General features: G+C 41.7%; 2 protein-coding genes across 2 annotated transcripts; both read left to right on the forward strand.

Moving 5' to 3' along the window:
• The first annotated feature begins 1,642 nt into the window (after positions 1-1,642).
• Positions 1,643-11,030, forward strand: adamts1 (ADAM metallopeptidase with thrombospondin type 1 motif, 1). The gene is made up of 8 exons (XM_056463857.1): positions 1,643-2,390; positions 4,591-4,931; positions 6,550-6,682; positions 6,764-7,221; positions 7,402-7,588; positions 7,662-7,840; positions 7,925-8,100; positions 8,819-11,030. The coding sequence occupies exons 1-8, from the start codon at positions 1,820-1,822 to the stop codon at positions 10,017-10,019; spliced, it is 3,246 nt and encodes a 1,081-aa protein (XP_056319832.1). The 5' UTR covers positions 1,643-1,819; the 3' UTR covers positions 10,020-11,030.
• A 3,035-nt stretch (positions 11,031-14,065) lies between these two features.
• Positions 14,066-26,812, forward strand: cyyr1 (cysteine/tyrosine-rich 1). The gene is made up of 4 exons (XM_056452980.1): positions 14,066-14,368; positions 20,352-20,451; positions 23,628-23,788; positions 24,422-26,812. Exons 1-4 carry the CDS (start codon positions 14,290-14,292, stop codon positions 24,553-24,555), a joined length of 474 nt encoding a protein of 157 aa, XP_056308955.1. The 5' UTR covers positions 14,066-14,289; the 3' UTR covers positions 24,556-26,812.
• The last annotated feature ends 817 nt before the right edge of the window (positions 26,813-27,629 follow it).

Below are 27,629 nucleotides of genomic sequence, written 5' to 3' on the forward strand. Positions count from 1 at the left end.
CAAATATGACGAAAATTAAACGAAATACTTATTCTGAATTTCTGTATTTAGTAAATAGAGCTAAGTGCTTTTTAGATTCAGTTTAATAGGTCATCAAAAAATTCATGTTTTAAATATGAAGGCAGGATTGTGGCGCATATAAATGACCATTTTAGTGGCTGCCTATTGGAAAACCTTGTGTAAAATGGATAATTCCGCTCAGGAAAATAAAATATTAAATAGGACAGATTGTTATGCACATTTTAGTGTCTGTCTAATGCAAATCATGGGGAGCTAAATTAAATAATGCTAAAAGACATCAAATACAATGGATAATGGATGGAGGAGGATAATATGCATTCAGTTTTGATAAATACATACATACATTTACAGTACGATTAAACATGAGTGTGTATGGATGTTTCCCAGTACTGGGTTGCTGCTGGAAGGGCTGTGTAAAACATATGCTGGAGTAGTTGGAGGTTCATTCCGCTGTGGCGACCCCTGATGAATAAAGAGACTAAACTGAAGAAAAATGAATGAGTGAATTAAACTTGACTGTAATGCACCACTGTGCTGCTCTCTGATCTGCAGGACTGAATGAATGAACTGTTGTGTTCTGCTGCTCTCTGGTGGTTTGGTGTTGAACTTCACGCAGAGGTTTAAACTCTGAGCCAGTCGCTAATAAGATTTAAGGTGGACTGTTGACTCTCTCAGCATGAGGACTGACCTAAAACTACTCATTAGTTCATAATAAGTCGTATAATTATGCATAAATTAACTTACTGATTAACCTTTAACTTACATTGAAGTGCATAAAAAGGATTCATATCTAAATGCATGATTAAATATGTTTAATTAAGTGTGAATAAATAAATGAATAATTAAGTGAATGAATAAATAAGTTTATTTAAATAATAACAGTGCATGTTCATTTTAAACAGCTCCACTCTGATGGTCTTTTAACTCTGAACACTTTGGGCTAATTCTCTGACACTGTAAAAATCAATTAGCTTTTTAAAATGTATTTATCAAGTAAATTAAATATGTGCATAATTATAAAAATGAAGCTACGTTAACGTATTACACTTTTTAAAGAAAATTAAATATGTGCATAATTAATTTATCAACTTAGTATCTAGATACAACGTGTATATTCACCTTAAGTAACTAATTGCTTTGTTATAATGACTGTTAAAATGATATTATATTGTGTTATATTATAAATTATAACACAACACATTATCTGCTGAGCATTACGCTATTAATGCAGTGTTTGGCTGAAGATCTCAGGTTCTCCACCTTAAGGGCACCGCGGCGCGCTTTTCCCCTGCAGCCGAAGATCCTGCTCTTCCTCCGGCAGCCGCGCTCCAGTCACCAGCATGGAGACCCAAGACTCTCCCCCTGATGTCCTCACTAACCCCGCGTGAAACTGACTGATTAGTGCTCTTAACTCTGGACTTTATGAGTTACATAAGTGCAGGAGATGCCCAGCAGCAGACAGACAGACGGATGAGGAGTTTTCAGGAGCTCCGCAGAGAAGCGCGGTGCTGTGATGATTGATGGCCGTGGCGGAGCTCCAGAACTCGGCTGCGTTACTCAGATCAAAGGGGCTCCAGGAAAGGGGTGGTCCTGCGCTCCTGCATATATAGAGAGCCGGGACTCTGGGTCAGAGACAGAAGGAGAGAAACACACTGCTGCTACAGACTGCCAACACTTTATTTATTGCCACTTTTTAAGTGCTTCAGCTGTGGATTTGGGATTGGTTTTTGATATATAAATATAGGAGTCAAATACTTTGTGAGGATATTTTGTGTTTTGAGAACTTAACAGGAATATAATGTCTTTTTTGCGTGTGGTTTTGAGTTTGGCTGGGTTTGTCCTGTGCGTAAACGCGGCGCAGAGCGCGTGGGAGGAGAGCTCCGTGCTGCCGGTGCGTCTGGACACACAACCGGGACACTCGAAGCAATCCCGAGAGGAGGACTCCGAGAAACGCATCTATCGCTTGGATGTCTTTGGAAAGCGGATGGTGTTGGCGTTGGAACCGGACCAGACCTTTTTGGCGCCTGGGTTTGTGTTCCAGATGGTGGGGAAACCGGAGACCGGTGAGTTTGACAGCGCTGGGGAGGCGCGATGCTTCTTCTCGGGAACCGTAAACGGAGATGAACTTTCCTCCGCGGCGATTAATCTGTGCAACGGGCTGCGCGGAGGCTTCTCTGTCGGCGGGGAAGAGTACTTCATCCAGCCCGAGAACTCCACCAGAGCTACAGACCGAGACGCTCACACCATCCGCCGCAGGACACGGGGGATCCACGCTGAGGAGAGCGGCTCCAAGTGCGGCGTGAACGAGGAGGAGGAGCGGGTCACCGAGAAACCGTACCCAACCCATTCCGAACCATCCGAGTCTAAAGGTAAATAGTGCAGAATTAAACACAGTGTTGGGTCAAATGTGGTCAGACGCATCTGTTGGGTTAAAAAAGTGTCTAAAATGATATTTTATATTAAAACATTAGCCCAAGGGTTGGTTTGTTAATATTTGACCCAACATTGGGTTACGAGAGTCTGTGATTGTTTAGAGTGAGCTTTCTTCATTCATCTGCCTGATTACTCCTTACACTTGGAGGTTTTATCCGGTGATATTTCGTGCACGCCTCCGGTAACCTGAATAAACTCGGTGACTCGGCGCGCGCTGGCGCATACGGAGCGAATTAAGCCGGTTTGGAGCGAGATCTGCTCTCAAAAATAATGCTTTTTATTAAACTTCTTGTTTAAAAAGACCTAAAACAATGCAGTTATTGAGATTTTTTGGGACAACATCATTGTTTTATGTTCAATCCACTTAAATGTGTTAATATAACTTAATCGATTTGTGTTGTGGTGGTATTTTTACAGTGTGCGTCCTCCTTTGGGTGTTTCTCAGGGGGTTAATGTGTAAAATGTGCGACTACCATCACAGAAGTTCTACTGGTGCCGACTCAGTTTAAAGAATATTAAAACCCTCTATTCAGTGCAGATGAGCGTCTCCAGAAGCGAGGCGAGGGTTAATTGGAGAAGCTGAAATCTCCGGCGGGAGGAGGGAAGGGGACGCGGTGTTACGGAGAGGGGGAGGCGGGCAGACGTGGAAGTTCTGCTCCCGGTACCGCATGTTGCGCAGATCAGCACCGGAGGACTGTGCACGGCTTGTATTTCCGCCAACGTGAAAGTGCGCAAGTTTTGGAGAAGTTATTAGCAGGGCGGAGCAGAAGCTTAGACAAACGGAGAAGACAGCAAACTCAGCACTTTACTTCACACAGTCCTCCTGCTTCAGTTTTACTAATAATTAATCACTTTATCAACTATTTACCATCAAAATACATGGATGATTATTACATTTGATGCATTATAATGAGTTAAAGCGTATATAAACATTTAAATATATGTAATACCATTTAAACATACAATTGTTTGGTTTCATAGAAATACACCAACATTATTGATCACATCATCTTACCATCATATCCATACACAGAAATAGTCAGATAAATCTCTGTTTAGAGTGAGATCGCCCCTCCCAAATATCACCTGACTTCCAATAGGAAGTAATACCTATTTAAAGCATGCCAGTTAAAGGGACAGTTCACCAATAAATGAAAATTCTGTCATTGCTTACTATCCCTCCAAAACTGTTTGAGATGTTTTCTTCTGTTGAAGGTGTTTTGGCTATTGACTTCCATGTTTTTCATACCATGGATGCTAATGGTTACAGCTTTACAACATTCTTCAAAACATCTTCCTTAGTGTTTAACAGAAAAAAATGAAACTCATAAAGGTTTGGAACCACTTGCGGATGAGAAATTTGTCAGTGATTTTTGTTTTTGTGCGTAAACCATCCCTTTAATGCGTACTGGCTGTGATCAGCATGGAAGATATATCTATAAGCATAGATATTAATTGCATTTTATTGTATGCTCTAATTTAAAGGTGAGCTATTATTCCATATACTATGCCTATGGTGACTGTCGCTTTAAATTCAAATGGCATTGTGTTCCCTGTCCACTTTTCTAATAGCGAGGTGCTTCTCACTCAGGGCTGTTTATGCTAATGAGGGAGAGATGGGCATTAGTGGGCGGGGCTTTTCCCCCTCTGATGACACGTACAAAGGGAGAATGTCAATCAAAGTGTTTCATTCATCAAGTCTGATTATAATAAACACAATTCATTCCTGTTCACCATGAGAGGCTGGAGATATTTACACACTGCTGCTGTTTAAACCAACACAATCTCACGGGAATTCGTAACTTTTTGATTTAGTAGTGAATTCGTATAAATTCGTACGATCTAATTTGTATAATTTAGTACAATTTGCTCATCCCCCAATGACGGTTGGGTTAAGGGGTGGGGTTAGGTGCCACGCCTCATTTTCAAAATCGCACAATTTCGTACTATTGAACTCGTACGAATTCGTACAAATAGCCACTAAACTGACAAAACGTAAAATACTTACGTTTTCTCGTGAGATCAGGCTGGTTTAAACCCCTTATAAAAGCGATTTGCATTATAGCTTCTCTTTTAAAAGACTAAAGCTGATCTAGGATTTAATTCCAGGTTTTTAATGTTTGTGTCATCCTCCAGCACACCACAGGTCTCGTCGCTTTGTGTCCACGCCTCGATATCTGGAGATCATGATTGTGGCAGACCAGTCAATGGCGGAGTTTCATGGTGCTCAACTCGAACCTTATCTGCTGACCATCATGGCGGTGGCATCTCGCCTGTATCGACACCATACCATCCATAATTCCATTACTCTGGCAGTTGTGAAACTACTTGTTGTGCATGATGAAGAACACGGTCCTCAGGTGTCCACCAATGCTGCAATGACCCTCAGGAGCTTCTGCCAATGGCAAAAACAGCACAACCCACCCAGCGACCGACACCCAGAACACTACGACACTGCAGTACTGTTCACCAGAAAGGTAAGCATCACTAAGGCCATGTCCACATGCACATAGATATTTAAAACATCTCAGTCTACATGAAAATGCAAAAATGCACTGATGGATGTTAAGAGCACACCGAACCAACAGGGGGCGATAAAGACACTTTAATGCTGAGTTCACACCAATAGGGGAATTCAGTATTTGCATTAGTAAATTGCATACAAATGAATGCAAATGTGAGGACAGAAGCGTATTACCATCCCGTTTGCGAACAACACAAAATATGTGATATGTTTGCCAAGAATGTGCAGAATTTTGCCTCATTTCTGGTGTAAACTCAGCCATGTCAGCCAAGCAGAGAGGCTGACGTCATGAGGCGAAAACACCGGTTTTATCGTCCACATGACCACATTGTACCTTTTTTATGTTACCATGATAATAGTTTACATCAGGCTTGCTCAACCCTGTTCCTGGATATCTACCTTCCCGCAGAGTTCATCTCCAACCCTGATCAAACACACCTGAACTAATTAATTAGGCCATGAAAAGCACTTGGTAATTACCAGAAGGTGTGTTTGATATGGGTTGCAACTGAAATCTGCAAGAGGGTAGATCTTCAGGAGCAGGCTGGTAATCTCTGGTTTGCGTAATATCTGTATTGCAGAGACGTGCAATAAATTTAATTTAAATTTCATTTGTGTGTTGCATGCATTGGTTACAGGGCTGGCGCGTCCAAAGAGGCGACCTAGGCAGCCACCTAGGGCAGCAGAGTAGTCAGGGCAGCACCAAACATCCCACATCCCCACCCCCTAACCCCCTCTCACCCAAGTCCCTAGGCCCCCAATCTTGCCTTTCATTCATCCTCATGATCTTAGTTTGCCTAGAGTAGGGGTGCCCAAACTCGGTCCTGGAGGGTCGGCGTCATGCATAGTTTAGCTCCAACTTCCTTCAACAAACCTGCCTGGAATTTTCTAGTATACCTAGAAAGAGCTTGATTAGCTCCTTCGGGTGTGTTTAATTGGAATTGGAACTAAACTCTGCTGGACAGCGGCTCTCCAGGAACGACTTTGGGCAACCCTGGTCTAGAGCGTCAGTTGAGCTTACTCCAGCACTGATTGGTTGTATATTCAAATTTTACCAATCAGATGAGGCCATACTATGTTTAGACATGCCCCAGTAGATGCTGTTTTGCTATTGGCTAGAGTGGCTCAACGGTGTCAATCTAGAGTTTAAGAAAACCCAAAGCGCAAAACACCACGTCACTCGCTTGAATTTACACATTTTTCGAGTTCAATTATTTGAGACATAATTAAGGTGTCATGCATTCCATGTCATTCACACAGCGGTAATCTGCCTTTATTATTGTGTTTGCATTGCATTTGCATTCCATGGTTGGTGTGAACCTTGCTCAATGGTAGAAGTCCAAGAGATGGAAATGACAACGTCCAAAACAAATCAGAATATGTACCTATGTTTTCACTCATTTAAAGGGTTTTAAAGTCTTAACATTTGCACTTTGACATCACTTATCTTTGCCCAAATTAGATTAATTTAGAGAATTGTTACATTGCAAGAAACTTCGCTATACTTAGCAACAAAAATATCACATTTCCCCAGTAACGTGCAAACCTAACATGAACCCTGTTGCATGCAGGATCTTTGTGGAGCTCACTCTTGTGACACTTTGGGGATGGCAGATGTGGGCACCGCATGCGATCCAGACCGAAGCTGTTCCATTATTGAAGACGATGGTCTGCAGGCAGCCTTCACGGTTGCACATGAGCTTGGTAGGTATATCCCCATGCTTCTTTCTCAGAACTGCAAACCTTGCAAGTGTAACTTAATAAATAATCATGCTTCTGCTGTAGGTCACGTGTTCAACATGCCCCATGATGATGCCAAGCAATGTGCCAGTGTTAACGGGGACCAATGGAGTGCCCACATGATGGCTTCAACATTGTCAAATCTAAACCAGTTAGACCCCTGGTCCCCTTGCAGTGCTCTTATGGTCACGTCATTCCTAGACAATGGCCATGGTCAGTGTTTACTGGACAAGCCCCAAAAACCTAAAGAGTTGCCCCAAACTCTGCCAGGATCGGTTTACAGTGCTGATAGACAATGCCGTCTTACATTCGGAGATGAGTCCCAGCACTGTCCTGACCTGAGCTCCACCTGTGCCGCCCTTTGGTGCACTGTCACCTCTGCAAATGGCTTGTTGGTCTGCCAAACCAAGAACTTTCCATGGGCCGATGGGACGCCTTGTGGGTCTAACAGCTACTGTAGGGCAGGCCAGTGTTTGAGCAAGACTGAGGCTGCCAAATATGAGGTAAGGACCATTTGGTTTGCCATTTGTTCAGTTCAGTTTATTTTCACAACAAGGGACAGTGTACATTAATCAATGTCCCACAATGTGCCCAAATTAACCATGCATATCTTGTAAGCTACACAGCCATGTTCTCATATTTCATTCTGATTTGTGATTGACAATTTATCTTTATTTATCTAGACTACCGTCAATGGTGGATGGGGATCATGGGGATCTTGGGGAGACTGTTCACGTACCTGTGGAGGAGGTGTGCAATACTCTTTTAGGGACTGTGTCAATCCCCGACCCAAAAATGGAGGCAAATACTGTGAGGGCAAGAGAATTCAGTACCGCTCCTGCAACACAGAGACCTGCCCTGATTGCAATGGTAAGGGATCGTCTTGTCAACTGATGCATTCGGATGCAAGTTGCTCGATACTCAGGTGTATTTATCTGCGCAGGTTTGACCTTCCGTGAGGAGCAGTGTTTGGCACACAATGACCTCTCCTCTCAGGTGTCACTGGGCTCAGGTGAGGGTGTTGAGTGGGTGCCAAAGTACGCTGGGGTTTCTCCTAAGGATCGCTGCAAGTTGGTGTGCCGAGCAAAGGGAACGGGCTACTTCTTCATTCTGAAGCCAAAGGTGAGCATTCCTACTTGCCTTAGAGTTTGTTGATGTTAAGCGCAAGGATGGGGTTTAATCTGAGGTTCCTTATGATGCCTACAGGTGGCTGATGGGACACCATGCACTCCAGATTCCACTTCAGTCTGTGTCCAAGGACAGTGTGTGAAGGCTGGATGCGACAGGGTCATCGGATCCAACCAACGATTCGACAAATGTGGCATCTGTGGAGGAGATGGATCAACTTGCAAGAAAGTTTCCGGATCAATGGAACGTGCTAGGTAAGCCATGATCTCTACCAAGGTTTTTACCAGCTAAAATCTTTAGATTAGTTCACCCAAAAGGTAAAATATTGTTATTAATCGCTCGCAAATTAAGATATTTTAGATTAAGTCTGAGAGCTCCCTCATCGTCCATAGACACCAAGGGTTCAGTGACTCTCAAAGTCCAGAAAAGGAGCCAAAGCATTGTCAAAATATTCAGTGTGACTTTAATGGTTCAACTGCAATCATACAAAGCTCTTTTGTGTGCCAACATAAAATAGTAAAGATGACTTTGTTCATCTATGTCTCCAACATCAGGTCAGAGTTTGCCTTTACTCTGGGCAATACGACAGTACTGACCCTAATGGCAAAACGTTTTATTGCCCAAAGTAAACATGCACCATGGCATCGGCAATAAAAGTTGTTTTTACCGTTTCTTTGGTGCACAAAAGAGTTCTTGGAGCTTCGTTTGATGAAGTCAGATTGAAAGTTTTGTTTTTTTTCTGGACATTGAATGTCTTGGGGCCCTTGCTTTCTAAAAAGGATGAGGAAACTCTCGGATTTGATCTAAAAATCACTTAATTTGAGTTCTGAACATGAACAGAACTCATAAGGGGTTGTAACTAGCAGAGAGTGATTAATTAATTAGAGTATGTTAATATTTGGTTGATCTAACTCTTTAAATAGCTTTTCAGATTTCAGTTGATACTGACCTTTGCTTGTTTCTGCACATTAGACCGGGCTACCAGGATGTGGTGACGATTCCAGCTGGTGCCACAAACCTAGATGTCAAGCAGCGATCTTATGGAGGCCGTCACCAAGACAACAGCTACCTAGCAGTCCGCCGGCAAGATGGCTCCTACCTACTGAACGGCGACTATAAGTTGACCACTTTAGAGACTGATATCTCTGTGAAAGGTGCTCTGCTGCGGTACAGCGGCTCATCTGTTCTTCTGGAGCGCCTGAGAAGCTTTGCTCCCTTACCCGAGCCTTTAACCATCCAGGTGTTGTCAGTCGGTGAATCCCCCAGACCTCGTGTCAAATATAGCTACTTTGCTCCACGTCCCAATGGCTCAAACCGGCCGTCTATTAACGCAATTAGTAAAGCTGTAGATGCTGAATGGTTCTTAGGTGAGTGGGGACCTTGTTCGAAAACCTGCGGTGGTGGAATCCAGACTCGGGATGTTATGTGCCTTAATTCTAACCGTCGTCCATCTAAAGACTGTGTTGATGAGTTGCGCCCCACATCATCTCGGCAATGTGCTTTGCAGGATTGCCCATCCTGGTTCTTAGGTGAGTGGGGACTTTGTTCAAAAACCTGCGGTGGTGGGATCCAGAAGCAAGATGTTGTGTGCCTTGATTCTAATCGTCTTCCATCTGAAGACTGTGTTGATGAGTTGCGCCCTGCATCATCTCGGCGATGTGCTTTGCAGGATTGCCCATCCTGGTTCTTAGGTGAGTGGGGACCTTGTTCAAAAACCTGCGGTGGTGGGATCCAGACTCGGGATGTTGTGTGCCGTGATTCTAATCGTCGTCCATCTAAAGACTGTGTTGATGAGTTGCGCCCTACTTCATCTCGGCAATGTGCTTTGCAGGATTGCCCATCCTGGTTCTTTGGTGAGTGGGGACCTTGTTCAAAAACCTGCGGTGGTGGGATCCAGACTCAGGATGTTATGTGCCTTGATTCTAACCGTCGTCCATCTAAAGACTGTGTTGATGAGTTGCGCCCTGCATCATCTCGGCAATGTGCTTTGCAGGATTGCCCATTATGGCAGCTGGGGAACTGGTCTGAATGTTCCAGAACATGCGGTAGAGGCTTTCGCAAGCGTACACTTAGCTGCATTGCACATGATGGTCACATTTTACCTCATAATAGCTGCAATGCAACAGATCGACCACGACCCCTTCTGAATTTGTGCAATCTGACTCCCTGTTGAAAACCGAGGGTTTAAAAACCTTGCAAGTTATATCTGGTGCCAACCAATACACAGGTTCTTGGATTCAAAGGGCTCCTTATGACTGAGACTGCAACCAAACTTCTTTGGGTTTCATCTAACACTGGGTACAGGGCACAAGGCTGGCACACTGTGTACCTGTCTGTGATGGAGGATGAGGACATGCTGCTTTGGATGCTGCGTGTTATTTTTCAACATGCATGGGTGTGTGTGGTGGACGATTATTGAAACAGCTATGCATTTATGTACTGTCTGAGCAGGACTAGACAGACAGCCTTTTTTATTATACAATAGCATATAGGAGTATTGTTTTGCCAGGGTCGACAGCAGTACTGATTTTCCTAGAGTGCCCTCTAGTGGTTCTCCATTTAAACGTTGCAAACTCTGGCTTTGAGCACATATTTAACACGTCTTTTTCTTGCCAAAATCAGTGCCAATCTCACCTCAGCTAGGCACACATGCTGCTAATCAAACACCACAACAGGTATTATGCAATTTCCTCATAGATCAGCTTAACTAGCTTTACGTTTAGCTTCCTAGTTTGATCATTTCACCGTTCTGCAAAGCCATACCTGATCAAGAGGGATCGTGTTTTTAAGGGGGAGGGAACGCAAAGGGCATAGTTTCTACTACATCTGAGGAGAGAGTGTGTTTACTTGTTTATGTATGTGTGTGATTGTGTGTAGAGAGATACGGCGAGGGATTCGCTCCTGCTACTACTTCATAAGTAATCCTCTCCTGCCTTCTGAGAAGGTTTTGTAATGAGATCTTTGTTATTTTTTGCTTTTCTTTCTTTTTGTACAGAATATCCAAAGGTTATTTATTTTTGTACAGCCCGTTTAATATAATCTTGTTGCCTTTTTTTATAATTATTGTATTTCTGTTTGTTATTATTATTATTGAAATAACTGAAGGATGTAGATTATATTAGAGTATTTATACAACATCTATGATCTTAGGTTTATGAATAAAGTATCACATTGATTTGTGGAACAGTGTTGTTGAGATTGTGTCTTATTTTGTGTGTCTTATATCTGAGACTGAAGCACTTCATGTGCTACTAAACCAGTTTAACCTAACGATATTGATATTCGAAAGCACTAAATCAAACACGCCCACAACACAATAAGACCACGCCCCTTTTTCTGATCTCCCACTGTCAATACTAGACACGCCCCTCACTGCTGATTGGCTGCAGGTGTGTTAGTGGTCAAAACCGGGTTTCAAATATTGCTTAGTGTGCATCTTAAGGTCTAAATCCTGGTCCCCTAGTGGTTTAAAAAGGTACTGCATGTGCAATTAAATATTGTTCACTGGTATTTTAATGTGGTTAATCACATCCAAAGACAGGACAACATCTAACAGTTATTTATTATTAAAAAATATGTGAATAACTGGCAAGTAAACCTAAACCAGACACAAGATAATGAAGATATTGTTAAATATGTACCAACTTCACATTTTCATTAATTGTATATGCATAAATAAAGTCTAAATATAACTAGATCTTAACTAATGACACTGGTTGTGTCTGTCTGCTCATATTACAAGCCAGTCTGGGCCACCAAAATTCAATTTATTTAATATAATCACATTAATTAGCACTCCCAACAGCTGTTTGACTGGTGTATTTATTGGGTCACAGGTCAGCGGTCATAACGAGCAAGTCAACAGGCATTAATGATTAAAGAGGACACGGTGGGGTTTAGTCAGATTGTTTTAAGGGTGGTTCGGTGCATTGAGCTCCAGTCAGTCTGATGAACCAGAAGCTCCAGAGTTTGCACACAGTCTGAAATCTGCACAGGATTGAACAAGCAAGAAGTAGATGTAAACATACAAGACAGCAAGATGCAGATGATTTATATTAATTGAGTAATTGATGGAGGTCAGTTGGTGTTTCTGTGTGGAGTTTGCATGTTCTCCCCGTGTTGGTGTGGGTTTCCTCCGGGTGCTCCGGTTTCCCCCACAGTCCAAACACATGTGCTATAGGGGAACTGGGTAAGCTAAATTGGCCGTAGTGTATGAGTGTCTATAAGATGAATTATCAACCTTTGTCACACATGGCGTCACATGGGTTCCCGGTTGCAAAAAGAGATCGCTGGCAATAGTACACATGTCATGTTGTGCGGTAGGATGCCAAATTCGGAAGTACAAAAATAGAAAACGTAACTTTTACGGTACACCACACTGCTTTATGCCAACAGCAGACGCCTTTGGCTAAAAGGGAGCTGAATGGAGTGAGGACCTAATTATAAATGCTGGACTCAGCAGATTTCATGTTATATCAGGTAAGTTCACGCTATGCTGAATCGTACACGTTACTCGTTTTTGATTGCAGCAATGATTTCAGCAAAAACAGTTAAACATGGTGAATTAAACTGCGCACACTGAATGCTCAGAATGAAACGTGAAGTGTAAGTTATTAAGGTAAACTTGGTTTAATATTCACACATTCATTCAGTGACAACTTGTGTCACACTCCCTATATTGTTTACCACGACACTCTGAATATTCGGTCTGAAATAACCTGCAAGTGTGACTTAAACAACATTGACTCTGTTTATTTGACTGTGAACACTGTTGTACTTTGATTACCTCTATGTGTAAGTTCACCTTGCCGTACAGGTGTAGTTCACTGTCAGAATGCAGTTGTTTTGCTTGTTGATGACTACCCAGGGCTTCCCTACTGAAAAAAACAGCTTAAACCAGCCTAGGCTGGTTAGCTGGTTTTAGCTGGTCAACCAGCCTGCTTTTAGAGGGGTTTTGGCCATTTCCAAACTGGTTTCCAGCCATTCCCAGCCTGGTCTTAGCTGGTCAGGCTGGAAAATAAATGACCAGCTAAAACCAGCTTGACCAGCCTAGCCAGGCTGGGAGCCCAGCCAAAACCAGCTATGTCCAGCCTAAACCAGGCTGGTCAAGCTGGTTTTAGCTGGTCACTTTCCAGTCTGACCAGCTAAGACCAGGCTGGAAATGGCTGGAAACCAGTCTGGAAATGGCCAAAACCCCTCTAAAACCAGGCTGGTCAACCAGCTAAAACCAGCCAACCAGCCTAGGCTGGTTTAAGCTGTTTTTTCAGCAGGGTTGTACAGTTTTCTGTGGGGGAAACCGGAGCACCCGGAGGAATCCCACGCCAACACGGGAAGAACATGCAAACTCCACACTGAAACGTCAACTGACCCAGCTGAGACTCGAACCAGTGACCTTAATTCTTGCTGTGAGGTCACAGTGCTAACCATTAAGCCACCGCGCCGCCTACAGGTTTTTAGCTTTCTTCAAAATATCTCCTTTTGTGTTTAACAGAAGAAAGAAGCTCATGAAGGTTTGGAAACACTTGAGTAAATTAAAAAAATTGTGAACTTTCGCTGTCCTGAGCTACTCATCAGAATGATCATATTAGTGTCATTCTGGAGCACGAGTGTGTGTGTTTGTGTGCGCGCGTGCGTGTGTGTGCGTGCGTGTGTGTGTGGCTTTTGTTGTCTTGTGTTGTCCATCTCAGGGATCCTGCATACAAAGCAGAATCGTGAAAACACGATTAAAGAGAGATCTAAATTTAGTCTTCAGGGTCATTGGCGAGAAGAAGAGGCCGCAATTTGCAGCTCTTGAAAAGACGAGCGAGTTCTCAGAATGATCGTGAGTTACTGATGAAGATGATGGGGGTCGTGACGCGGAGGCGGGCACTCGTTTATTACTAAAAGGGATACAGCTGTAGCCATTAAATTACCCATTAAATTGCATTTCATAAACAATGTCTACCTTTACCCCCCAGCCATCAGTAATGTTAAAACAGTAATTTACTGAGTATTATTTATTAAATTACCCATTAAATTATATTTTATTAACGCCCACCCCTATCCCAACTCTTAACCTACCCCTTACAGTAATGTAAAAATATTAATTATTGAGTTACAGTGTCACAAAAAAAATGACGCTATATTGATGTGAGTATCCGCAGCTGTATCCCCTCAAGCCGTTCCCCAAGGCGGGCTCTGACTGCTGCTGTGCCGGCTCAGGGGGAGGGTCGGGCGGTCACGCAGAGAGCGCAGCGCCGTGGGAGAACCAGAAGCTCCAGACAAAGAGGAAGAGCTGGACACACATACACGTGCAGCTCATGGAGGATATGTGGGAACTTTTCTGACTCTGAACTTTTGCTTTCGACTGCAGTCATGGCTGAGGTAGCGATGCACTGCGGGAAGAGGAAGAAGTAGTGCGGAAAGAGTGTTTAGATGCGGAGTTTTCCTTAAATAAGCGGATTATGGAGAATCCCAGAAGCGCGAGTTTACCGAAGAGCTGGAAGTTCGTGCGGGAGTCGCTGCTGCTCTGCTTAATCGCCGGTATGAAGAACTACTTTCAGCTTTATTTAATGCTGTTTAAACAAACTCAAGTTAATTACAGCAACTTTTTCCTTAAATTACAAATAATAACAACAAGAAATCGAGTGTGTTCGTACAATGTTTTGCTGGACATCCCATGAGTATACGCTTACGTTACTTTTAGTACATTTTTTTCGTTATGCGAACGTTAAAGTAACGTTTTGTTTTGTTACGTCACGTAAATCACGTAAACGATACGTTCAGATGTTAACAAAATGAGTGCTATTGTTCTTAAAGGTTAAGAAAACGTTCATAATGTTGTTAAAATATAAAAAATCCGATATCTTTGAATGAATGTTCTATTAATGTTACAATAACGTTGCAGGAATGTTTAAACAATCTATTATTGACTAATATTAAATGTAGTAATATCTATTCATTATATGTGCTTTACAGGTCATTTCAATGTATGTTTATGTCATTCCATTGTAAAACTTGGTAACTAATTATCTACTCTTGCATCCAACTATTTTTAACGTCACACTCTATATAAATCTGTTCATTTTTTAATACACTGTTAATTAAATTGTTCAATCCAACATAACCCAACCCAACAATATTTGTCTGACCCATCTATGGGTTAAAACAACCCAACATTTTTTTACTTAGCATTTTTAGAGTGTACTTTGAGCTTGGTGTTTAATGCTACCATGGTAATGCTGTGGTATCCTTTAACATGCATGTAAATATCATGGTGTATTCATTAACTAGCATGGTTTGACCATTTTAATTCTCAAATTACAAGTAATAACAACAAGAAATCAAATGCGTTTGTAGAATATTTTGCTGGACATCTCATGAAGTTACACTTACGTTACTTTTAGTACATTTGTTTGTTATGCGAACGTTAAAGTAACGTTTTGTTATGTTATGTAATTTACGTGAACGATACGTTCAAATGTTAATAAAATGAGTAGTGTTGTTCTTAAAAGTTAAGAAAACGTTCTGAATGTTGTTAAAATATTATTAAAAATCATATATTGTTTAATGAACGTTCTATTAACGTTACTATAACGTTGCCAGAATGTTTAAACAATCTATTATTTACTATTATATTTACTAATATTCATTATATGTACTTTACTTTGTGTCATTCCATTGTAATAACTGATAACTAATTAGCTACTCTTGCATCCAACATTTTTTAATGTCACACTCTATAAGGCTGGGTTGTTTAAACTCAGTGATAGGTCTAATATCAACTACCCCAACAAAAATCTGTTCATTTTTTAAATACACTTTTAATTAAGTTGTTTAACCCAGCTTTGTCAATATTTGTCCGACCCATCAATGGGTTAAAACAACCCAACATTTTTACTTTGCATTTTTAGAGTGTACTTTGAGCTTGGTGTTTAATGCTACCATGGTAATGCTGTGGTATCCTTTAACATGCATGTAAATATCATGGTGTATTCATTAACTAGCATGGTTTGACCATCTTATAGCATGTCCATTGTGAAGTGTTGTGATTAAACTGGACTCAGACAGACTGGCGGATGAATGTTTGTGTGTGTGCGTGTGTGCGTGTGTGTGTGTGTGTGTGTGTGTGTGTGTGTGTGTGTGTGTGTGTGTGTGTGGTAACATTTAAGGCACCAGTGCGTCTAAAGCGTCTTTGTCCCAGAAGTGTTGACCGACGGGACCCAGAGGTAAATCGCGGGCCCCCGGGGGACCACCCAGTCTGCAGGCCCCACATTTGCTCTCAGTTGCTCTGGGAAGCCAGATGTAAACAGACGCCACGCAAATTGAAGCCAAATCTTGCTGCTTTAGAAGACATAATTACCCCAATTATACCGTGATGATGACTGTGGGCAGGACAAGATAGCGCTGTAATTGAGTGCCAGCCAGCCTTCAGCTCCAGATATAGATATTTACAATGTTTATGTGTTGACATTAAAAGATTCTCATGCTTTACTGGGCTTTATAAAGATGAAGAAAACACACTTCTGTAAAATTTAGTATTATTATTTCTTTTTTAATATACAGATTAATGACATTTTAATGACACATGAGTATTTCCTATGATATTTTTTTTTCCTATAATATATTTAAGTCTGATTTCTGTTTAGCGTGGCTTAAATAAAAGCAGTTTCACATTTGTAGATTAATTTTTATGACCAATATTATGTCAAAATTCAATTGGCTACAGAATAAAACACTGTTGTGGTTTGCCTAATTAATCTAGCCTTTGAAATGACTGTAAATTGTACTTTAAGATGAATATTACACTGTTAAATAGTTTTTTGCCATTTATTTATCCTTTTAAATTGCATTACGGGTCCTTGAACTTCCTTCCAACAACTTATAACCTTGAGAAGTTGTAAAAAAGTGACTTATTGTCATATTTAATAGTTTTTAACTAGCTCTCTGCAGCTCTCACATGGTCGCCCACTGAAGCTAAGCAGAGCTGAGCCTGGTTATGTCCTGGATGGGAGCCCACATGGGAAATCTAGCTTGCTGCTGGAAGTGGTGTGAGTGTGACCAGCAGGGGGCGCTCAACTTGTAGTCTGTGTGAGTCCTAACGCCCCAGTATAGTGAAGGGGACTCTACACTGCTCAGTAAACACCGTCTTTCAGATGAGACGTTAAACCGAGGTCCTGACTCTCTGTGGTCGTTAAAAATCCCAGGATGTCCTGCAAAAATATGCATCCTGGCCAAATATGCCCACTGGCCTCTGTCCATTAGGGTTGGGTCGATAGACGACATTACAGTACTGAGCCGACGTGACCACACACACAATCTGTCATGCATTGCAGTGTAGGCTATTCGCGAGTCTGACTCTGAGTTCCAGCAGTCAGCCCAGACAGCAGTGCACGTGGGACAGTTGATCAAGGATGTCCCGCTGTGTCTCACTATAGTTAGTAAAGGTGATATTTAATTCATCTTATCTCTATCTAATGACTCTTCGCTCTTTTGAATCTCTCAGGTAACGTGTCACAGCGTCAGTACACTGCTTCAGTCTCTCACTTTCACGCTTCTACTCAGTCATTTTAGTGTAAACCTCAGATACTGTTGGTTGGTTCCTGTTGGGTGTGCACCTTTATTACCAATTAAGTGTGTGGACGCCATTATAAGGACACAGATCACTCTGACTATTCATGCCAGAGTCCTGCTGAAACACTGATTGACAGGTGGTCATCTGTGTGTGACTTTCTTTATTTATTTTTTGATTTGGTTTTGGGTAAAACAAAGACCAGGTTGTTGAAACGGTAAGCTACAAATAATTAATTAGTTATAAATGTATTAATTATTCATAAATCATTAATTAATCTACGACAACGATGCTATCATCCATCTCAATGTTTCACGTTAGACATCATACGATGCCAAATTGGTCGACATCGCCCAACCCTACTGTCTATCATGGCCTCCTAACCATCCCCATATCATAACTGGCTTCATCACTCTCCTCAACGTCTCCTCTCCACCAATCAGCTGGTGTGTGGTGTGCGGTCTGCCGCAGTATGCCTGCCATTGTGTCATCCAGGTGGATGCTGCACAGTGGTGCTGGATGAGGAGATCACCCCCCCCCCCCCCCCCCCAAATAAAAATGTGTGTAAAGAGCTTTGAGAGTCCAGTAAATCACTAAGGAATGTAAGGAAATATTATGATTATTAGTGTGCAGTGCTATACTGTGTGTGTTGGTGTTGTATATTACGCTACAGAAACCATGTAATAAACTGCAGCACATTTCCTGCTATTTTACACACTCATTTCTCTCTTTCTCATACATGATATTATCATTTAAACCACTAAAATGTCAATAAAAGTCACTTTATTAAGCAGTAGAGTTCAATTTTCAGCATTAGAAGCGGAGAGCAGAGATCAACATCCCATAATACAACTCACCACCACAAATAAACCCAACACACTTCCACACAGACCCTGTTCATTACCAGATATTGTGATTATAATGCAACATCACTAATATATTATAATGCACTGTCATCATCATGATTAAGGAAATATATTAGTCCAGTTAGGGCAAATGTTTGATCAAGAATTTAAATTAATAACTGTATTATTAGACCTGCGTTATGCATATTTTACACCTGATCAATGCTGAAATGCACGATGATGAATCTCTCTGCATCAGTGATCTGCAGTGTGTTCATGTGAGCATGAGCGCGGGCGTCTGTGAGCAGGAGATCTGATGATTCTCTGCAGGATCAGACTCGTCTGGAATGATAGGAAGAGTCAGATTCTCCCTCCTACACCACACTGAGACAGAGAGAGAGACACTGCTGGAGATGTGGAGCTCTCTGACTGATTAGATTCATTCATTCATCTGTTTCTGATTAATTAGCAAACATTGATCATGCTGGGGAAAACAGCAACATATTTGAAGGTTTTCTGAAAACACTGTGCTGTGCATCCTGTGATTCTGTTCTCCTAAAATGAGTGCACTTTATTAAACATTTAATGAGTTCCTACTTTAATTTCACATGACGATGTTTCACAAATGTGACCAGGTTATTAATTAATTTAGGCTAAAGCTATGAAAACATATTCAATTAAAATAAGCATAAATAGAAAACAAAGATAGTTTCCAAGCCAGCACTTCTCCTTTCACTCTTTAATTTGTTTGATTTGTGCTAAAACAAAATAATAAAATTATAGACATTAAAAAATTCATTCATTCATTTTCTTTTCGGCTTAGTCCCTTTATTAATCAGGGGTCGCCACAGCGGAATGAACCGCCAACTTATCCAGCATATGTTTCCCCTTCCAGCTGCATCCATACACACTCGTTCACACTCATACACTGCCGACAGTTTCGCTTACCCAATTCCCCTTGGATCCAGAGTTACTTTCTTTTGTTGAACACAAAAGAAGATATTTTGAAGAATGTTGGAAAACCTGTAACCATTGACTTCCATTTATTCTTTCATTTTCATTCAGCTTAGTCCTTTTGTTCATCAGGGGTTGCCACAGCGGAATGAATAGCCAACTATTCCAGTATATGTTTTACACAGCAGATGCCCTTCTGACTGCAACCCAGTACTGGGAAACACCCATACATACTCATTCACACACACACACACACACACACACACACACACACACACACACACACACACACACACAGACCTTCTTGCTGTAAGGCAACAGAGCTAACCACTGCACCACTGTGCAGCCTATGTTGTCATATGTACACTCTAAAAAATGCTGGGTTATTTCAACAGAATTTGGGGTAAATTCTCTGTCCACTGGGTTAATTTTGTAGTTAAATTTATTGGACCAAATTTAACTGAACATTTGGGCTTTTCCATATTTTCTAAATTTGAAATAACAGTCAGGTGTCTGTTTTTACATTTTTTATTTAAATATAAGCATTAAAACTCCTCATTTTCACTATTCATGAATAATAATAATAATTATAATATTATAAATAATTAATCATTCATTTCCTTTTCGGTTTAGTCCTTTTATTAATCAGGGGATGCCACAGCAGAATGAACCGCCAACTTATCCATGTTTTACGTAGTAGATACCCTTCCAGCTGCAACCCATCACTGGGAAACACCCATACACACTTATTCACACACTACAGCCAGTTTAGTTCATCAGTTCCCCTATAGCGCATGTGTTTGGACTGTGGGGGAAACCGGAGCACCCGGAGGAAACCCACACCAACACAGGGAGAACATGCAAACTCCACACAGAAACACACACTGACCCAGCCGGGGCTCGAACCAGTGACCTTCCTGCTGTGAGGCAATCAAGTTACCCACTGCGCCACCATGCTGCGCGCTAAACATTATTGTAACAACCAAAATAGCAAACACACAGCACTGTTTAGCAAATACTCAGCGCAAATGTCAACGCTCACAACTACACAGTACTCTGTATATAACTGTGTGTGTGTGTGTGTGTGTGTGTGTGTGTGTGTGTGTGTGTGTGTGTGTGTGTGTGTGTGCGTGTGTGTGTGTGTGTGTGTGTGTAGGTCATGGAGAGGCTCAGTGTGACAGCTGTATTGAGTACTGCTGTGATGGAGTTCCTCCGTTCTGCTGCTCATATTATGCTTATGTGGGAGATGTGCTGTCGTAAGTACACACACACACACACACACACACACACACACACACACACACACACACATATCACATTTCACACATACTGATACTCACACACAATATCACATATTACCTCTGCGCACACACGCGCACACACACGCAAACACACAGACACACATAAACGTGTATCATATTTGCACTCACATGCATGCTCTCTCTCACAAACACACACACACACAAACATACACACACACGCAAGTATCATATATAAACACATATTGCACACAAACACACACTCAAATATAACATATTACGCACACACACAAGTATCATATTTAACCACATATTACACACACATGCTTGCTCTCTCTCTCTCTCTCTCTCACACACACACACACACAGACAAGTATATTTAAACACATATTGCACACAAACATCCTCATTCTCTCACACACACACACACACATTACACATGGACACACACACATGTATCACATTTCACACACAATATTACACACACAAATATCTCATATTACACATACATGTACACACACACACACACACACACACATATATACATACATGTATCACATTTTATATTACAAACACACATGGATACTCTCTCTCACACACACACACACACATTATATAGCAAACACACTAATTACATATTACACATGGGCATACATACACACACACACACACACAAATATATTACACATCCATGCACACACACACACACACGTGTATCACATTTCACAGACATATTACAAACACACATGCATACTCTCCCTCACACACACACACACATTACACACACAATATCACATATTACACATGCGCACACACACACACACGTGTATCACATTTCAAGCACACACACACTCTTCCTGACTGCTGGTATGTTACTCATGTACAACATCAGCACTGAGCTGACCTCTGACCTCTTGACCTCTGACCCTTCCTCCTCACTCACAGCTGTTTTCTTTTTCACTTCAATCCGAGAGCATAATCAAACGTCACGTCCAATCACACGGAGGAAAAACATGCTTCATTTGCATAAATCAGTGTCTTTAATCAGATGAGAGCTGGCTGAGCTGGATAATGAGAGAGAGAGAGAGAGAGAGAGAGAGAGAGAGAGCTGCCCTATTTCATCCAGTGTGCCTCATTTATTCTGATATTTGACCCTTTATTACTGTAAACATGGCTTTTAAATCATTTAAATTCATTTTAATAGTGTGTTTTGCTCAATTTCTGTCAAGAAGGTTGAAAAATAAAAATGTTTCTCTCTCTCTTGCGCTCTCTCTCTCACACACACACACACACACATTAATCTAGACTTGAAAGGACATCTGAAAAGCAGTATATTTAGTCCACAACAGAGACGTGTTTAGTCAGGTGCTGTTCACACAGGAGACGGATCACCGTCCACTCACTAACCAGTGAGATCCATCAGGAGCAAATAAATATGAGCACTGTGGGTGGCCTGGACCATAAAACACTCACACACACACACACACACACACACACACACACACACACACACACACACACACACACACACACACACACACACACACACACTGCAAATATTGAGTTCATCCTGCCTTCAAACAGGTAGTTAGAGTTTGATGAATCACGCATGACTGCTGCCTCCTTATTTACTTGCAGAGTCAGAGCTCTGTCACTAGAGCAATTAACTTACACTAACACATAGCAGGGTGACGCAGTGGTGCAGTAGGTAGTGCTGTCGCTGGTTCGAGCCTCGGCTGGGTCAGTTGGCGTTTCTGTGTGGAGTTTGCATGTTCTCCCTGTGTTCGCGTTGGTTTCCTCCGGGTGCTCCGGTTTCCCCCACAGTCCAAAGACATGCGGTACAGGTGAATTGGGTAGGCTAAATTGTCCGTAGTGTATGAGTGTGAATGAGTGTGATGTTTCCCAGGGATGGGTTGCAGCTGGAAGGGCATCCGCTGTGTAAAACATATGCTGGATAAGTTGGCGGTTCATTCCGCTGTGGCGACCGCAGATTAATAATGGGACTAAGCCGAAAAGAAAATGAATAAATGAATAACACATAGCAACATAACAGCAGTGTCTTTTCTGGTACCCACTTAGCAACAACAAAAGTAACTACGTCTTAGCAACTACATAGAATCCACATACAGACCTTAGTGACCACAAAGAACAGTCAAGAAACTGCATAGCAACACCCTAGAAACCATTAGGTTCAGTCACACCTGCATAGCAACACCCTCAAAACCAGCAAGAACAGTTGCAAATCCATACCAACATCCTAGGAACCAGCAAGACCTGTCATAGCAGCATAGCAACACCCTACAAACCAGCAAGAATAGTCACAACTGCATAGCAACACCCTAGAAACCAGCAAGAATAGTCACAACTGCATAGCAACACCCTAGAAACCAGCAAGAACAGTCACGGCTGCATAGCAACACCATAGAAACCAGCAGGAACAGTCGTAGCTGCATAGTAACATGCTAGAACCAGCAAGATTGGTCATGGCTGCATAGCAACACCCTAGAAATCAGCAAGAACAGTCACAACTGCATAGCAACACCCTAGAAACTAACAAGAACAGTCACAGCTGCATAGCAACAACCTAGAAATCAGCAAGAACAGTCACAACTGCATAGCAACACCCTAGAAACTAACAAGAACAGTCACAGCTGCATAGCAACAACATAGAAATCAGCAAGAACAGTCACAACTGCATAGCAACACCCTAGAAACTAACAAGAACAGTCACAGCTGCATAGCAACAACCTAGAAATCAGCAAGATTGGTCATGGCTTCATAGCAACACCCTAGAAACCAGCAAGAACAGTCGTAGCTGCATAGCAACAACCTAGAAACCAGCAAGATTGGTCATGGCTGCTTAGCAACACCATAGAAACCAACAAGAATGATCATGGCTGCATAGCAACACCCTGGAAACCAGCAAGAACTGTCACAACTGCATAGCAACATGCTAGAAACCAACAAGATTGGTCTTGGCTGCATAGCAACACCCTAGAAACCAGCAAGAACAGTCGTAGCTGCATAGCAACACCCTAGAAACAGGCGAGAACAGTCACAGCTGCATAACAACATCCAGGATGTCCACACTAACAACATCCAGCTTTTCAGGAGTCCAGCAGTGTTCGTTCCTCAGTTTTAACTGTAGCACACTGGTTTCCCTCTTTCCTCAGAGGAACGGCTATCTCCGGGATCGTGTTCGGTGTTGTGTTTCTGATGGGAGCAGTGGCCGCTGTGTTTTTGTGTGTCTGCATGTGTGTGAAGAACAGCCGCGGGTCCAGAGTCGGAGTTTTCAGTTCCACATACATCAACACTGTGACTCAAGGTTACCCAGGTGACATACACACACACACAAACAAACAAACATACACACACACACAAACAAGCATACATGCATACACATAAACACACACATACCCACACAAACAAAAAATACACACAAACGTACACAGACTGTGCTGTGTTAGTGTGTTGTTGTGTTGTATTTGCTGTTTTTGTTGTGTTCTTTTGTTGTTGTTTGTTTATGTGCTGTTGTGTGTTAATGTGCTGTTTTTTAATGTTTGTTTTGTTTTGCTGTTGTGTTGGTGTGTTGTTAATGTGTGTTGTTGTTGTGTGTTGTTTTGTTGCTTGCTGATGGGCTGTTGTTGTGTGTTGTTTTGTTTGATTATGTGCTGTTGTTTGTTGTTGATGTGCTGTTGTGTGTTATTTTGTTGTTGTGTATTGATCTGCTGTTCTTTTTTATTGTTAGTTCTGTTTACCGTTGTGTTGCCATGTTGTTAATGTACGTTGTTGTGTTGATGTGCTGTTGTTGATGTGCAGTTTTGTTGCTGTGTGTTGTTGTGTATTGTTTTGTTTGTTCGTGTGCTGATGTTTGTCATTAATGAGCTGTTGTTGATGTGTTGTTTTGCTGTTGTTGATGTGATGCTATAGTGTGTTGTTGATATATATGTTGTGTTGTTGTATGCAGGTCCTCCTCCTCCGTACAGTTATGATCATGAGATGTTTCCTCCTGATCTCCGTCCTCCTCCATACACACCCACTGTTCCCAGATCAGCAAACTACTCTCCACCTCCACCATACCCTGGATTCACCAGGAAGTGACCATGACCACTTCTTGTCCTGAGGCCAGACGCTGACCTGCTGCTCTCACACACACACACACACACACACACACACACACACACTAATGCAGTGCACATGTAGGCTGTAAAAATAGCCGTAAAATAGCAGTTTTACCTATTTTGTGATGCATTTTTTATTTTTCCCCATTTATTTCTGCTGTTGAACAGCATTATGGGATCTTGATCATTCTTCTGACAACTTTTAACCTTAAATAGTTGTAAAAAGTGACTTTTCTGAACATGTGTAATATTTTGCAGTGCACATCCAGGATGCCAATCTCCCATTCCACCACATCCCAAAGGTGCTCTATTGGATTGAGCTCTGGTGACTGTGGAGGCCATTTGAGTACAGTGAACTCATTGTCATGTTCAAGAAACCAGTCTGAGATGATTGGTGCTTTATGACATGGTGCGTTATCCTGCTGGAAGTAGCCATCAGAAGATGGAGACACTGTGCTCATAAAGGGATGGACATGGTCAGAACAATACTCAGGTAGGCTGTGGTGTTGACACCATGCTCAATTGGTACTAATGGACCCAAAGAAAATCTCCCCCACACCATTACACCACCACCACCAGCCTGAACCGCTGATACAAGGCAGGATGGATCCATGCTTTCATGTTGTTGAGGCCAAATTCTGAGCCGAGCATCCGAATGTGTCAGCAGAAATGGAGACTCATCAGACCAGGCAACGTTTCTCCAATCTTCTATTGTCCAGTTTTGGTGAGCCTGTGTGAATTGTAGCCTCAGTTTCCTGTTTTTAGCTGACAGGAGCGGCACCCGGTGTGGTCTTCTGCTGCTGTAGCCCATCCGCCTCAAGGTTGGACGTGTTGTGTGTTCAGAGATGCTCTTCTGCAGACCTCGGTTGTAACGAGTGCGTATTTGAGTTACTGTTGCCTTTCTATCAGCTGGAACCAGTCTGGCCATTCTCCTCTCACCTCTGGCATCAACAAGGCATTTGCACCCACAGAACTGCTGCTCACTGGATATTTCCTCTTTGTCAGACCATTCTCAGTAAACCCTAGAGATGGTTGTGCGTGAAAATCCCAGTAGATCAGCAGTTTCTGAAATACTCAGAGCACCCCGTCTGGCAGCAACAACCATGCCACGTTCAGCATCACTTAAATCCCCTTTCTTCCCCATTCTGATGCTCGCTTTGACCTGCAGCAGATCGTCTTGACCATGTCTACATGCCATAATGCAGTGAGCTGCTGCCATGTGATTGGCTGATTAGAAACTTGCATTAACGAGCAGCTGGACAGGTGTACCTAATAAAGTGGCCGTGAGTGTATTTCTCTAGATATTATTTCTTATACATTATATTATTTCACACGACTAAAATGCCTATAAAGTCACTTTGTTAAGCTGTTGAGTTGAATTTTCAACGTCTAAAGTGGACAGAGCAGAGATCAACATCCCATAATGCAATTCACAACCATAAATATAACATACATTTCATTGAGTGATCTGTTATTTACAGTGTGCGCTCTGGGAAATGCAGTGGACACTGATGGAAAAGGGTTTATTTGTGATGCAGTTTGTCTGAAATCAGTGTTATTTCTATCATGATGAATGATTTATGTATATAGATTAACTTTATATTCTTGTTTTTCTGTCCGAGTCGTTTCTGCTCTGGAAATAATACAGTTTATTAATGCAGAAAATGTATTTATTCATATGTGTATGTGTTTGACTGCTCTAATATCAGCATTTTTATAACGTGCAGATTTGTGTTTGTATATGTGAGCTGTAAAATGAAAACAAGGGGCAGCATGGTGGCTCAGTGGTTAGCACTGTGGCCTCACAGCAAGAAGGTCGCTGGTTCGAGTCTCGGCTGGGTCAGTTGGTGTTTCTGTGTGGAGTTTGCATGTTCTCCCCGTGTTGGCGTGGGTTTCCTCCGGGTGCTCCGGTTTCCCCCACAGTCAAAACACATGCGCTATAGGGGAATTGATGAACTAAATTGGCTGTAGTGTATGAGTGTGTGTGAATGAGTGTGTGCATGGGTGTTTCACAGATCTGGGTTGCAGCTGGAAGGGCATCCGCTGTGTAAAACATATGCTGGATAAGTTGGCGGTTCATTCCTCTGTGGTGACCTCTGATAAATAAGAGACTAAACCAAGGAAAATGAATGAAAACAAGCATGTAGTTCATCTGTTGTTAAAACTTGTGCTCAATAGTGCAGCATTCACACGTCTGTTTTTGACTTTTAATAATAATAAAACTGAAATCTGCTTTCTTCCTGTTTTTTTGTGTATGATGCACTGAAGCTAATATAAATATTGCATATTGTTATAATATTTATGCCATTTAAATCTCAGAATTATATAGACCATTTCAGTGTGGTCATGTCATTGGCCCATGAACATTTCCTGCTTGTTGTCAAACTATTTCATAGCTGTAATAAGAGGCAATTCAATCATAACTCAATGATAAAACAGCTATCATAACAGTATTTATCAATATGTGGCTCTTTTTGGATTCTCGAAAGCTATCAAAATTAAAAATCTAAAACAGGGCCATTGTTTTTGTTTACATCCCTCAAAATGCTCTATAGTGATGTTTAACAAATGTCCACACGGTGGCAGCAAATAACACCACACTCATTTGTTTTGATCATTTAGGGCCGTGTTTCCCAACCCTGTTCCTGGAGGCACACCAACAGTACATATTTTGGATGTCTCCCTTATCTGACCCATTAACTTCAGGTGTTGGAGTCTCTTCTGATGTTATGATAAGATGATTCAGGTGTGTTTGATTAGGGAGAGGTTGAAAATGTGGACTGTTGGCGTGCCTTCAGGAACAGGGTTGGGAAACACTGATTTAGGGTGTTTTGAGTATTTTTCAGTGTGCAGAATATACATAATGAGTGTACATATTGTAGAGTGATGTCATTATAATAGACATTTATTATTATATGGTAAGCATACAGTAATGTGGTCAAATCATACATTATATTATGATGTAGAGTGATACAATTATTTATAATATACCTTTTATTATTATTATTATTATTATTATTATTATTATTATTAAAAAAACAGTAAAATTTATGT

Source organism: Danio aesculapii, chromosome 1 (assembly GCF_903798145.1).
Source record: "Danio aesculapii chromosome 1, fDanAes4.1, whole genome shotgun sequence".
NCBI lineage: Eukaryota > Metazoa > Chordata > Actinopteri > Cypriniformes > Danionidae > Danio > Danio aesculapii.